The 16,086-nt window shown below is 41.5% G+C and overlaps 1 protein-coding gene across 2 annotated transcripts in view; it reads left to right on the top strand.

The window, feature by feature from the left end:
* Positions 1-16,086, top strand: part of Fshr (follicle stimulating hormone receptor) — a 155,037-nt gene that overhangs the window by 94,129 nt on the left and 44,822 nt on the right. For both annotated transcript variants that reach the window (XM_035445736.1, XM_035445735.1), the window contains exons 3-4: positions 12,234-12,308; positions 14,748-14,822. In XM_035445736.1, the coding sequence (XP_035301627.1) occupies positions 12,234-12,308; positions 14,748-14,822 (150 nt within the window). The remainder of the gene's footprint in view (positions 1-12,233; positions 12,309-14,747; positions 14,823-16,086) is intronic.

Raw genomic sequence — 16,086 nt, 5'->3', positions numbered from 1 at the left:
GATGCCCTCTTCTGGCCTCTGTGGGCATCCACTGCAGAGACACATAAACTCAGATACACACATAGTAATAAAACAAACATTTAAAACAGAAAGGAGGAAAGAAAGAAGGAAGGAAGGAAGGAAGGAAGGAAGGAAGGAAGGAAGGAAGGAAGGAAGGAAAGACATGTTTCAAGAATAAGAAGAAAGTGAAACTGAAAGCCAGGCTTTCAGGGACCCAATAACACTGGGACACAGCTCTTCTCTGAAAGAAAACTAGCATACAGTTAGTTGACTAACTGATCCCCCTTTGTTTTTTAATTTTCTGGGGAAATCAGCTGGCCTTCATGTTCTCTGCCAGGCTTCTTGGGTAAATGACAACTGTGCTGTTGTCATTCATTCAGTCTATCAGCAATCAGTGATTGCCATCCACTAATTGGCATATTACAGGAAGCATCCTCTGCTGGGAACTCATTGCAGGGAAACAGTACCTCTTCCTATTGAATTCGAAGCTCCCTGAAGTCACAAACCACTCTCTTGTATATGTACAAAGAAGGACAACAGAATTTGAGATTTGGTGTCAAAACTACTGAATTGTTGTTTCTGCTCACTCCCCAATTTAACACGGAGAATCTGATAACTATGCCATAGGCAGCCTGGTACAAGTGGGGTGTGACAAGTGGCATCAGCAGTCAGGGACCTACATATGGTGGGTAGTGTGACTGCTGTGACTACTGATGTCACTGTGATAAACTTTTCTGACAAAAGGCACAAGCAATGACCTAAGGAAACTGGGAGGATGGATTGTCTTAATTCTGGATATCTAGAGAAGTTTCTCCTGGAAATTATTTGAAGAGATGGCTCTGAATGAACTGAGATTTCCTTCTGGTCCATTGCTAGAGAGTAGGGCAAAAAGCTGACTGGCTGTTCTTCCTACACATAATTCAATTCAAGGCCAAAGGCCTTCAAGCCCCCACAGATGGCAAAAGCCCACTCAACACACATAGTCATGGGATGCCTGGGGGACTATAGAGGTCCACCCCACAAATACACCAAAGTCACCCTGGGAGTTGGCTCTAGATTAGACTCCAATAACTATGATGATAAATACTGGGGCTGAGGCTGGAGAGGTGGCTGAGTGTTTAAGAGAGTGCTTGTTGCTCTTGCAGAGAACCTGACATTTGTTCCCAGCACCCATGTCAGGCAGCTCACAACTGCCCGTAAGTCCATCTTCAAGGGGATCTGACATTTGTGGGTTCTGCTAGCATCTACACTCACATGCACGCACCTTCCCTCCCATGACACACACTTAAATGCATGATACACAAACACATACAGGCACACACACATATACATTCACATGTGCACACACTCACACACATATACATTCACATGCACACACTCACACATACACACTCACCATGAGAACAACCCTCACATACACACACACACACACACACACACACACACACACACACACACACACACTGACCTCTGTGTTTCTGAAGAGTCACAAAGGACAGCTTGGAGAGCAGCATTACATAAGCATTCCTAAGAGGAATGTGACTCAGATTCAGAAGTGACCAAGTACAGCTCCTTCACTGTGACTCATAAAGGAAGCACTTTCATGCCAAGTGTAAGAGTTAATGATGTAGAAAATGGAAGGGCATAAAATATGGAGTAATTGTGAATTACAGAGTAAAAGCAGAGGCTTGAAGAGGAGGGAAGTCAGTTGGTGAAGGGAGGTGGTGGTGGGTTTTTACAGCTGTGGCATAGGAGGCAGAGAGACACCACAAACATGAAAGTATTAAGGAAGTTTTGGGGTGACCTGAGGTAAGCACAACGAACAGGATGGTCTTTAGTAGTTACCACAGCACTCATGCACACACACATTTGCACACTGCTTCTGGTAAAGAGGCTTGGGACATGTGTCAGTGGAAGAAGAAACCAACACTGGTCTTGATGAAACGGGAGGAGCTCAATCCTGCCTCAACTTGATGTGCCACACTTTGTTCAAGCCCATGGGAGGACTGCCCCTTTCTGAATTGATACAGAGGAGGGGTGTGTGGGGATGAGGGTAAATGGGGAAGGAAGGGAATGAGAAGAAAGATGAGAGGGGAGAACTTCAGTCAGTACGTAAAATTAATGAAAATGTTATTTAAATAAAATTTAAAACAAGAAAAAAAGAAGAATCAACACTGGCTTACTAGAGGCATCAGTGGGAAACCCGCTAAACTGACAATAAAAAAGTCTTCAAGAGAATGGTGGTTCATGCTATTGCTTCTCTCCTAGCCCAGGGCTTTGAAAGAATGGCTGCTGCTCAGACCTGGGTGCTATTCTTTCGGATCTGCCCCAGGAGAGCTCTCAAGAGAATGGTTGCAGGCCCTTGAGAAAGTCTGCTTCCTGGAGGCCTTCCTCTCTCCAGCCCATTAGAAGTGGAAGCTGGCTGTCATGGAGAACTGCCCACGATGTGGCTGGCTGCCTTTTAATAACAGAAATAATTAAAATCACAAAATTCTGAGGCTAGAAGAGACCCCAGAGATTATTTGAATCAACAGTGTTGTTTTATAGATGAGGAGCAGAGGCCCAGAGAACATAACTGATTTGACTCCAGGAAGGTGGTTAATTAGTGGCAAAGTCAGGAGTAGAGCCTAGGTCTCCTGACTCTGGGAAGTCATGAAAATGACAGTAAGCAACGTGACCTCTGCATGCTGCCATGTGTCTTGTCCTGGTGCTTGGAATGAATTATTCATGTGATCTTCAATAGCCCATCCCTACCAATAAAAAGGATTAAAGACCCATGCATTGAGGGATGGAGGACCTTTGCAACATTTTAACAGACGAAAATGGACCTTGGACAGCTCCAGTGATTTGCCAAAGTGATGAAGCGCTTCCTCTCACCCCATCTGTTCAAGAGACCTTGCCTCATGCAGGCCCGCATCTTTGGATTTCAGACACATGGGGACTTAGGTCTCTTAGCCTAAATACCCTGGCCCCTCCCCAGGCTGTTCAGTAGTGAATTTAGTAGCCCTGGCTCTTGAGAAGTTGTTTTACTAACAGACAGTTTTGTTGTTGTTTTGCTTTTATCATGAAATAATTGAACAGGAAAGAAAAGAAGCCAAGAGCCTCTATATAATTCAATGAGAGGCTACCACTTCCTGTGTTCCCTGTAAGTGGCCAGGCAACTCAATCACAGGTAGTATAAATACTGTCAGCAAGGGAGAGTGGCTTCTGGCTAAATGAGGTCAGACACAAATTTAGTCAAGAGGATTTGCCATTGTTTGTTTTCTTCTAATTGGCTAAACAGTCCTCCTGTATGATTCCTAATTAACCAGCAAGTAAGAATGTATTTAACACCACTGGGTGTGTTCGGTTTTTTACTAGACAGTACATGGAAAACTCTTCCCCAGCCCTCAACAGGAGGAGCACACACTAGGTTTCACCCTGGCTGCTAGCTGCTTACCTTAGGTATGGTAAATGACAACAACAAGCATCAGAATGTCGAGTGCCTCCTTCCTATCAAGTGGCCCAAGGTGATTCCTCTTCTACTTAGAATCCCAGGGCAATAGCAGTTTCAGTTCTGGATCCTGGCCTCCAGGTGCCGGGGGCAAGAGAGGCAGTGTATAACCTTATAGTCTCTTCTGTTCATGTCCCTAGGGGGGAGGGGGCTTAGCATAGTGACACCTTCTTGCAATCTGAGCTACTCTGAAAGCTGAAACAGTGTGGGTAGCCTAACAAGACCATATATATATATATATATATATATATATATATATATATATATATATTCTGTGTGTGTGTGTATTGTTTAAGAAGCTGGGAATACAAGTGAGTGATACAGTATTCAATCTCCAATACTACTGGGAGATGAGAAAGCAGGGAGGGAGGGGAGAAAGGAGGGAGAAAGACGAGGGATGTAGTATGTAACTAAACATCAATGCATGAGAGAGTGGATAGATTTTTAGAAGACAGCTGGAAATATATTCCACACCATATATTATCTTCATAATTCCCCCCAAATCTCTAAATGGCTGTATATTTGTCCCTCTCAAATAAACCAGTGTCATGACTTTTCCCTGATCACATACACACTAGGCAGTGACTAAAAGCAAGACTCTGGACCCAGACCCATCTCTGGTCTCTCGGTGCACGTTGTCACTCATATATGACTATGAACTAGACACGCACAAACCAGCAGAGCCATTTACTGAGAGTGCCTGTGTTGAACATTTAGTACTATATTTACTACGCAGCAAATGTCTAAGGAAGGTTAATTATTATCAGCAGCACCGTTGCTCCAGCAGCCTGGGATACACAGCTCAAGTTCACAAGTGTGGAACCTGAAGGCTATTTTCTGTAGCCCCACATGTGTCTGGCTGCTCCAATCTCCCATTTCCATCCCAACACTGGCCTCTGATAAAGCTGAGAAGCCATATTAGTACCAAGTGATCTAATCAGTGTCCCTTTCCTTTTGGCCCTGCACAGTCATTTCCTTTACTACCTTCATTTTTCATCACTAAGAACACAACAGATTCCTGTGTAAAACATTTCTGACAGGCACACACAGCAACAAAATAATCATCACCCTTGCCACCTTCTAGATGTAATCTGGTTCTACCTGCAGGAAGTCTAGATCCTACCTTAAGCTCATTTGTTCTCCCCAAACAGCCCCACACATGGCTTCCAAAAGCAGGCACCATCCATACTCCTATTCTCAGGTAGACAGCTCCTCGGGACACCAGCTTCTGCTCTACCCTTTTCTCCACTTAATACTCTGGTGTTACTATTCAACCAAAAGACACACAAAGCACTCTTGAAGCCAAATAGAAAGTCTAGATTGCCAGCCAGTGGCTGCAGGGGTTCTTGCCCAATGTATGCTGCAAGAGCCACACCATTCTTTGTCTTTGATACACAAAAATCACATCCTGGTTGATATCCTTAAATTAGCAAGAATCAAAATCATGGGTTTCTGTGAGGAAACCTCAGAAATCTATGGGACCTCCTGTAGAAGCCCAGTATTTATCCCTAGCATAGGTGTGGACTTTGGGAGCCCATTCCATATAGAGGAAAACTCCCTGAGCCAAGACACACAGGGGTAGGCCTAGGCCCTATCCCAAAGGATACGAAAGACTCTGATGACACCCTATGGAAGGCCTCACCATCCAGGGGGAACAGAAAAGATATGTGACAGATAAGATTTTAGTTGCATGGGGGGGGTGGTAGGAGAGGACAGGTGGGAGAAGGGAACTGGGATTGTCATGTAAAACAATCCTGTTTCTAATTCAAATAAAAAAGTTGGAAAAAATAAAAACCATAGGCACCATAAAGCAAGGTTAGCACAATTAGGAACCTTCCTGGATTCTGGAACTATGGAGCAGGTCTTTGATATATTAGATCTTTGTTCCTGGTTTGGCAGGTGTCGGGACCTAGATGCTTCATCCTAAGGTCAGATTGGTGCCTCCAACATGGAGTCAGTTGTTCTGAGGTCTGGGGGCCTGTTATACTGCCAAGCTTATTACATTCCTAAGCCTGAGTCTACTCCATGACTCCCATCAAATCACTCCAGAGTTAGCACAGATGTCTAAGAACATCTGAGTGAAGGAAATAGTAAAGAGCCATAAGGAGGACAAGGGTGATAGGAAATGGGAGATGGTTTACAAGAAATAGTGAAGAAAACAAAAGGTAATGAAAATGATTTAAGATCTGATTGAATATTAAATGACAAAGAGAGGTCATAAGTAACCATGGGATTAAAGGGTTGAGTTGCACCAATAGATGTAGTAGTAATATTAGATGGGGCTGTTAGCTTGGTGTTGGGATTGAGAGGGAAAAACCATGTGTGAGGGAAGCATCCTACACTATACTAGTTGTCAGGACACACAGTTCACAGTAGAGACAGTACAATGATGGGAGATGTCCCTTCTGTATATATATTTATCTTTTTGGTTGATAAATAAAACACTGTTGGCCAATAGGGCAGCAAGATAAGCGAGTCTAGGAGATGAGGAGAATTCTGAGAAGTGTAGGTAGAGAGCAGTCACATGTGATCCCGGGAAGAGAGAATGTGAGTCCAGCATTCTCCGGTAAGATAAGACCGTGTAGAAATTCACAGATTAGTAGTTATGGGTTAATAATTAAGACAGAGCTAGCCCTAGTCATCAGCCAACAGATTTATAATTAATATAAGTCTTGGTGTGTGGGACAAGGTTGGTGGGAAGAACCATCCATAAAAGTACAGCATGCTCTGGGCAGCAGCAGACATGGGGCCAAAGTGGTCCAAGATGGAAGAGTATCCCAATGATACATAATACATGAAAAATGTGGATTTTTCATCCACAAAGAGTCTGTGCATAAAGGAGTGTGAGAATGAACCAGTCCAAGCGAACTTTAACAGGAAAAGACTGTTAAAGAGAATTCAAGTTCCAGCTTGAAAGATGGTAAGATTTAGAGAGAGCGAGGTGGAGAATTAGTAAGGTGTGAGAACATTCACTACCAAGCTCTGCAACTTGACAATCCTTGCTCTCTTCCTATACTTCTGTTCTACTGGCTGTGCGCTCTCTATTTTTCATACATGTGACTTTTATGTGACTTTTATCCAATTAAATTGCAGATTCTTGGAAGACAAGGGTGCATCTTTTTTACTGTTTTATATGCTTTATGGTTACATAAAATGTACTAAAAATCACTTATCACTTGCTGGTTGGAACTGTGATTTATCTGTAGAGGGAAAATTTGCATGTGAACTTGTATATAGACTTGTCAGAACTCAAGTGCCCTTCATCAGGGAGAGGATGATGTAGGCCTGTAGCTACCTCCTCCCCCCCTTAAAAAAAAAAAGTATCTGCTCTGTAAGAGAGTAAAAACAGCAATAATGAGACCTTTCTGTGCCTCTCTTTGCTCCTCTGTAAAGATGGCACCTTCCTCCTGGGGCTGCTCTGAGCTTCAAACACAGTGTGGGTATAGAGGTAGTGGGGGGCTTTACATAATAAACACATAATAGATATTAACTGCTATCATTATGATTTTTATCTCTTTCTTCCTCTGCTGGGAAAAGCATGAGAAATATGCCAGTATGTGCATGAGCATATTTCAAGATAAAATCAAAGTGTGTTGAATTAGGCTGAACCACTGAGGGTGATTTTTATGTCTGTAGAGCAGCCTCAGCAAAAGCTGGCCAGCCCCAGGATAAGGAAAGAATTCTGGGAAGGAAGGACTGTCCTAGACAGGCTAGGAAGCCAAAGGACATACCTGCTGTCATCTGAGAAGTCAGCAGAGGCCTTGGCAATGCTTCTAACTCACTCTGAAGATGACCTGCTACATCTAGATGACCCTCTTCCTTCTTTAGCTAGGCAAAACGTGTTACATTTGTTTATGCTGCATTTATTTAATTACATAAAAATGTGCTGCTTTCCCTACCTAAGGCACCTGATTGTACTAATAAAAAGCTGAACAGCCAATAGCTAGGCAGTCTTAGAGGGATAGGTGGGGCTGGTGGGCAGAGAGAGAATAAGTAGGAGGAATGTTGGAGAGAGAGACAGACAGAGAGAGAGAGAGAGAGAGAGAGAGAGAGAGAGAGAGAGAGAGAACCAGAGAGATTGAGGAAGAAAAAGAGAAAGACGTCAGGGGACAGACAGACAGACAGGCAGGCAGGAAGAAAGAAAGCAGTACATACAGAATGAAAGAAAGGTAAAAAGCCCCAAGTCAAAATGTAGATAAAAAGAAGAGTACTAAGTTATAAGAGCTAGTGGAACAAGTGTAAGATGGGGCCAACCATTCATAACTAATATTAAGTTTCCGGGTCATGATTTGAGGGCTGAAGGTTGAAGAAAGCTGCTACAGTTCCTAAGGGAACAGCAAACTTCTTTGGTTATAGCTTCAAGAGAGGAGGCCACCCATGCCAAGGCATCTTCCTTGTCCTATCCAATCTCCTGGGTGGCCAATGAGATATATGGCCACTCACTGTTTGAGTCAGAATGGAGCTGGGGTTTGGAATAATACCGTAGCCTAGTTGAAAAAATGCAAATGACCTACAAACAGGAGTAGGAAATGGCCTGGATTTCTGTTCCTAGGACATTTGCTGTCAACTATTTCCCAGCATTCTGGTTACCCAGGCCAGCATCTCATGAATTCATCAGCCTAGATGAATTCATTCTTAAACACCAGGAGAGGGAGGTATGTGGTCCATCGCCTTGGTGATATTTGAATTTGCTATCAGAGAAGCATTTCCTTTTACACAGATTACTCAGTCCCTTTGGTATCCCAAGAAGTGGCTATCATCAACTACTTACACATGATAGATTCTCAGCAGTCCAGTAGCCAGGTTGAGCAGGTTCAAATCCTCCTCTTAGCTTTAAAGTCTCTGAATCAACCTTAAGAGATTCTAAACAGAATATTAATGTGAATTTAAAGAGCTTTATAAACTTCTCTGGGAGGCATTTTTCACTGATGTTTCCTAACTTTACACTGCAGTGCATTTGCAGATCTGAGAACTGAGAAAATAGACAATACAGGAAATTACAGGATGTGTGCATTGTACACACATTATCATGAATGATATGTAGCCTGTGTTTGTGCTAATTTGTTACCATATATATCAGATTGCAATTACATTAAACATTATAATGATACTCACTTATAATCATGTATTTTGTAACATAATGTATATGGTGTAATACTTATACTATACTCTTAGCATGTGTATTATATATGCATGTATATAATATGTGGGTTTTGTATCATGTGTCTGTTCCTTGCGAAGCATGCTATATATGTTGTGTTTGTGTTTGTATGTGTGTGTGTGTGTGTGTGTATGTGTGTGTGTGTGTGTTTCTCAATTCCTCTAGAAATGCTCTTGGTAGCTAAGTATATGGATATTTACTGTTTAATTATATATGGGATATATTATTTGTTAACATGTATAACTATATACACCATTATATTTAAGTACAATCTACAAAAAAATCTATTTTTCCAGTAACCTAAATGAGGCCTAAGACATAACGCTATCTAGACTCTCAGAAAGCTGCTATGACCCAGGACTTCTCTCTAGATTCTTGTCACTGATGTCAGCACATGAAACACAGAAGCTGCTTAGTCAAAATTTGCCGTGCACTTGTTGAATTAGTTCTCTCTCTTTAACAATCTCACCCGAAGATTCTGGTGAACATGGAGCTCCCCCTGCCCAGTGTTAATATGCAATTTGATTTTGCAAAGATTGTTTGCTATGTGTATTCAAGAGCACAACTTTACTGTTCCAAAGCAGAGTGGCACAATCTTCCCTAGTCAGAGACAATTCATTCATTTAGCAAACAGTGGGCTAGGAGCAGCAAGGCTAAGACAGAAGGCAATGACACTGCCCTCTGTAAGTTCTCTTCAGAGAGAGGGAAATGTGTTTATTTAAACTATGTAAATCATCTCCAGAATGCAGATCCAATGTAATGTGTAAGGATCTATGATCCCCTAGGTTATGGGAGGGACAGATAATTAAATTTATTCTTCAAATAAATTGTAAAGTTATTTAAAATGCAATTTTGTTATGATTTTTTGTTTGCTTTTCAAAGCAGGGTTTCTCTGTGTAGTCCTGGCTGTCTTGGAACTCATTCTGTAGACCAGCATGGTTTTGAACTCACAGTGATCCACTTGCCTCTGCCACCTGAATGCTGGGATTAAAGGCATGTGGCACCACTGCCTGTTTATTCTGGATATTTCAATGTCATTGGGTGCCCTAACATATACAATCAAGGAAAAACAAACTACATAAATTGAAGAAGGATCCTCAGTCGAGTGGTAGGGAGGAAACATGGAGAAATTTCACTAGAGAATATCTCCTATTTAAAGAAAAAAAGATAGAGCCTGACATGGGTAGCTATAAAATCATATTTGTCCCACAATTCTCATGACTGGAAAGCCAAGCCATCATGGCACCACGGTATGGCTGACTCACAACTTGGCACAGGTGCAGAAAGAAAACCCTTCATGTGCAGAAGAGGCATACCTTCCAGTAAGAGACTATGGAGGGTCAAGGCTCTGTGTTGTGACAACCTACACTGAAGGAGCTAATCTAACTTTCCAAAATCTGATGCACTGAACTTGAACCACAGACAAGACTTATTGCCATTTACTACCTTTGGACAATCAATGAAGGTGCAAAGGAAAGCCTTAGGCAAGTCTCATCTCTGTTGCCATTCAGCATCTGCCACTCCTAAGACTGGACACTTCCTTTTTCTATCTTTTCATCTACCTACTAGTCATTCACTGAGTACTAACTGCATACCAAATCACTGCTGTCAACATAGAGTTGAATATATAACTGAATATAGTTGAAACCAGCACTAAATCCTTCATGCAAGCAACTATGACCCAGTCAACCACTTTCCATCAGGCTCCACCTCTTTTCAGTTACATCATCTCTTACCCCGAGCATGATGGGAACCAAATTTCCAACATAGGGATCTTTGGACATTTGAACCTATCTAAACCATAGCTCTGAGTCTCTCAAATAGTAACACAGTGGCAGTCATCCAGGGATCTTATAAAACACAGGTTATCATTAGAAAGACCTGAATAGACCCTCAGGCTCCATCCATACTTTGTAAAAGCTTGTATGCCAGTGCAAGTGTCAAAATTACAATGTCCTTCCAAGCAAGAAAAATAACACTCTACCAGCCTTTCTCTCTGACATCCACACACATAGTAGAGATAGAGAGCATAATAGAATAATCCAAAATTATATCAGCTCAAGGGGTGAGATTCTTGACTAAAAAATCTGTACCCCCAAAAAATATTTATAGCCATTTCAGCTTGTCTAGTCCCTAAATTCTTATGAGACTTTTTTGCAGTTGAAGCAATTATCACATCATTGTGGTGCCAGTTGCTTTGCTGTTGTCATTATTTCATTTTCTGTCGCCCAGTCTGGTTTCACTGAGTTTCTGGAAAGTATTTTATTCATCAGCCTCTATATTGACAGGGTCTAGTGGTGATTTGGTATGTGTTTAGTGTTCAGTGAATGACTAATGGGTAGACGAAAAGATAGAAAAAGGAAGTGTTCAGTCTTAGGAGTGGCAGCTGCCGAAATGCAACAGAGATGAGATTTGCCCAAGGTTTTCCTTTGTACCTTTGTTGACTGGCACCATAACCAAATCTCGAAAATGACAATAAGTCTTTCTGTGGTTTAAGCCTTTTGTTATTGTTGTTTTTCTAATCTACAACATGCAAGAAGCACTTGCTTGTGTTTGCTCTCCTGTGCTATAGCATCAGGGTACGTTTCTCCATACTTCTCATGGGGTGTGTGTGTGTGTGTGTGTGTGTGTGTGTGTGTGTGTGTGTGTGTGTGTGTGTGATAAAAGGACAAATGGGACCAAGAGAGGAGAGAAAATGTCTAAATGGGGCAGGAGGGAGGGACAAGTGAGGATGGTAGAATATATGTGCTGTGAAAGCAGAAAGTGGTCTAACTTGGCAGGGGAAGAAGACCTGTCAGAAAGGGGGCAGGTCAATGAAGGGTAGTGGGAATGAGGTAAGAATGATATATGTGCCTATGTAGCATACACATCTAATGATATACGTGCATCAAACTGCTGTTTTGAAAAATGTCATTTATTTTATTATAACAAAAAATGTAAAATAATTTAAAGATAAGGAAACTAGCAAAAATGACAAGAGAGAATCAGGAAGAGAGGGAAATGGGGAGCAAGAATGAACATCTGCATTCTCCAGTACTACAGCCAATTTAACAGAGAACCTGGCTCCATAGTCCAGAGCAGGTTTAATGAATCACAGCCCACTGGCTAAATTCATTCCCATTTCTAATAAAGTTTTATTGGCACACACTTCATTTCCTATTATTTCTTTGTATCTTCGTTGTTTATAGTATTTTCTACATAGATCCAATGATCCACAAAAATAATTACTAGATGGACCTGAGGAAGTTTGCTGGCCCCTGACCCAAGGAACTTAGTTTTATCTCATCTTGTATATTTCCCTAAATACCTTTGAATAGGTCTCCTTCAGGCTTTCGTTTCTACAGCTGAATAATATGTAATCTCCAAATGAACCACAGCCTCGAATTTATTTTCCCACTGTTCTGTAAACATTAGCATCTAGTGTGTTGGTTTAAACTGATTGCTATAGCTGACTTGAGGAAAGGAAAGCAGTTTTGTGTCTTATGCATCCTCCAGGGCATAAGACTCTATCTAGTTGAGTCCTTTAAAGGCCTATGGAGGAAAACTGAACTAACCTGAATTATTTTTCCTTTGCTGCAGAGAGATCTCTCAGAATGACGTCTTGGAAGTAATAGAGGCTGATGTGTTCTCCAACCTACCCAAGTTGCATGAAATGTAAGCAATATGCCTGTGTGTGTTGTGTGTGTGTGTGTGTGTGTGTGTGTGTGTGTGTGTGTGTGTGTGTGTGCATTTGTGATCACATGTGTGCACAGAGAGTAGTGACTCTTAGAAAGAGCCCTAAAGTTCTTCTGTATTCCAGGGAGACTGACTCTCTTCTGTCCTCAGACCCATAGACCATCATTACAGAATACCAGAGGCAGCATAAAAGGGACCGCCATTTTTCTCTGACTGGAGACATAGGCAGTGTCCTGGACTTTAGCTTTATTCTGTTGACTGACCCCCTCAGCTGGTTTTCTTCTTATTGCTTTATGTCACAAACTCTAGAACCCTGATCCTATGATGATGGGAAAATTCCTCCAACCCATCACCTCATTCAATGTTATAACCACAGTGGCCAAAAGAAATCCCACTCTGAGAACTGCCTTTGCATGTGCATGAAGGCTCAACCAAGACACAGACCATCTGAGGCTTCAATTTCTCATCTGTGAAACTGGAGTGAAATCCACACTCGCAGAGTTGCTATGATGAATAAAGGACTTCATAAACATCAGTTCAATTTAACATATCAACCAGTACAAAGCAATTACATTGTAATGACCTGTGGTCGATCTACTAGTGTAGGCAAACTTGCTTTCTCTTGTTGACATTCTAGTTGTATACATTGCAATGCATAAATCTAATTCTGTGCCATACCAGTGTCTAATGACCAGAAGATAAGTCATAGACTGATAAGATGCCAAGGCCACAGAGACTGTCAAGACTGTCAGTTAAAGGGCTGGAGGGATAGCTCAGCCTTTTAAAGCTATGCTCACAACCAAAAATATAAGGCTGTCAGTTCAAAAAATTTTCAAAGTATACCCTATTTGTTACTATGAACCCAGGAAATTATTTGATGTTCAATAAAGAAGAAAGAAAAATATTCTGTGGTCAAATAACATTAGGAAACAGTGAGAAAATAAGAGGAATTAATCTCATTTACCATTAGAAAAAGTCAGAAACTGTTTTATGCTAAGATATATTTGGAATTTCCAAGAAAAATGTTGTACAGTGTGTGTTTATCTGTGTATGTGTGTGCATGTGTGTATGTGTGTGTCTCTGTGTGTCTGTGTATGAGTGTCTGTGTGTGTGTCAGTGGGTATGTATGTGCACATCTCTGTGTGTATGTGTGTGTGTCAGTGTGTGTATGTGTGTATGTGTATGTCTCTGTGTGTCAGTGTGTGTGTGTCTGTGTTTGTGTGTCTGTGTGTGTTTCTGTGTTTGTGTGTTTATTTAGAAATCACAGTCTGCCCATATTGACCAACTCCTTTTTTCTTCTGTCTACCCAATCTGCCTCCTACCTCATTCCTCCTCGTTTTCGTTACTGTCTTGTTCCCTTATTCTCTCTCCACCTGCCATAGTTAGGAAAAAAGACCAGATGGGGCCTCAAAGTCCACAAAGAATATCAGAGAAATGAACCAAAGGCACAGTGTGAAGCACCCCTTGGTGCCGTCCAGTGGGCAGTGGGGCTAATGAAACAGTTCTTGCATATCTGCCTTGCATGGAGAGGCACTCATCTCCGTGCAACACTGGCTGGGTTTGAAATGATTAATTGCCTGATAGTTGGCTCTGGTTAGCTACAGGTTACTGCAACATAAAAGCTAATGAAACAGGAAGGAAGTAATTAACAAGAGTATCTCTGCAAATATACATTGATCCAGCAAGATGAGAAAAAAGATAGGTTCTCTGCGGGAATCCAAATGTGAAGCATCTCACTTCCAGACTATTGATCAGGACATAGCACAGGCTAAAACCACTGGGCAGAAGTCACCATTCCCCATCTGCTGTGAGGAGCCCTTCCAGTCTATGGAACAGGGCAGGGGAGCAGAGCAGCAGGGAGCCCTGGCCTCCTTCTAGGTGCTGGAACTTGGAGCTTTAAATCAGAGGCAGGAGCGGCTCTTCTCCCACATTTTGTTTTTCCTTCGCCAATTCATTTCTGTTTCTTTAATCTTTTTGCTGCCTCACCTATTTCCCTCCCCTCATCTTCTTTTCTCCATTTCTGGCTGGTCTGAGCATCCTTCTCTTATCTTCATATCTTTCACTAGCTCAGTTCCCCCATGTATGTGTTGCCTGCCCCTTCTTAGTTTACCCTGGTTCTGAGAGATTCTTTCTAGTAAAATCCTCAGCTCTTAGTTACAAATGGACTGGAGGGTGGGAACCAAGCAATGAGTGTTAAATGGGCAGGGTTGGTACTCACTTTGAGCAGATTTATACAATAAAATGTCCTGCATGCATGCTCAATATTTGCTGGAATGATAGCTGGATAGATGGATAATTGTATACATGGATGGATAAATGACTTGATTGATTATTTACTGACATGCTCTGCATAACATGAGAAATACCATGATGCTCCTTGCTGTTCAAGTCACTTACACATACCTCCCTCTTTTACAGTAGAATTGAAAAGGCCAACACTCTGCTGTATATCAATCCCGAGGCCTTCCAGAACCTTCCCAATCTACGATATCTGTAAGAGTTCTTAGATTATGGCATTTCTTCTATTATGTAATTGTACATTCTTATTTTAGTAAAGTCTCCAATTGTTACTGTAGGAATAGTCACTTTTTCATCAAGGATGGGCAAGGGTTACCAAAGCAAAGGTGGGGTACAGATGGTAGTGGGTTTAGTTTCATTTAATGAGAAAATTCCACTAACGCAATTGCATTTTGTTTTCATTTCCAAGTGAGGGATGTCTTTTGCGTTTACAGGATCATCATGCAGACCTCTTACAGAACTAAGTCATAATTTAGGGTTAATGAGATGTAGTCAAACTTTCTGCTATCTTTCATTTTGCAACCTTGACTTCAAAGATATTGTTTGTCTCACTTGTTTTGCATGTAAGTATTCTTTTTCTGAGGTAGATTGCAGTGTTTCATTTTGTATATTTCGGTCAATAACTGTCATGGCACTTTATCAGCAGAGAGATTCCTGATGTCTGAACTCCATCCTGCGACCTGTCCCCATCAGCAAAAGCAGTTTCCTACACTCAAATGACTTTTACATTAGCCAAGGGCTTGACAAGATATTTGAGTGTTATGATGAGATCTTACAAAGTCGCAGACAAAAATCTAGACTCTGGAACTAAACTTTCTGCATCCATTCACTAGCTGTTTATTAGAAGCAAGGGCTTAACCTCTCAGCTTGTTTCCTCATCAAGAGAATGGAAATAATAATGTGTATAGGTTGTTAATGTAATGATGCTGTGTAGAGGCTTAAAGCACCAACCATCTATCATTATTTTACCTGTCTCAGTTGTTCAGCCAAGTCAATCTGCTGACAGGGACTTGGTTTGCCTGATATCAGCTAAACTTACTCATGCATCTCTAGGTGGTCAGCAAGTCATTGGGGTAGGGGGGGGCCTTCTCAATAGTCCCTGTTGGAATGACTCAGCTCTCCACCCAATAATGATTGTCTCCACCATGCTCAGCGTAGGATTATTTTCACTGAGATGCCAGAATTCCAAGAGAGATGTCTGAAGAGTACAAGATTCTTAGCATACTGCCTGAATAGTACACCATCTCTTCTGGTTCATTTTATTAGACACAGAAGCTCAAAGAACCAGCCTGAATTCAATAGGTTTTTTCCCATAATACCCTGTCCAATAAGAGTACAATATAGTAAATAAATGATGAGTAAGAAGACCATTGCAAACTCTGAAACTAAGCATCTGGAATTTGAATCTGGGGCTAGGAATATAGTTCAGTTATAGAGTATTTGTTTAACATGTGAAATG

This window comes from Cricetulus griseus, chromosome 5, assembly GCF_003668045.3.
Source record: "Cricetulus griseus strain 17A/GY chromosome 5, alternate assembly CriGri-PICRH-1.0, whole genome shotgun sequence".
NCBI lineage: Eukaryota > Metazoa > Chordata > Mammalia > Rodentia > Cricetidae > Cricetulus > Cricetulus griseus.
This window is presented reverse-complemented; position numbering and strand designations above follow the sequence as displayed.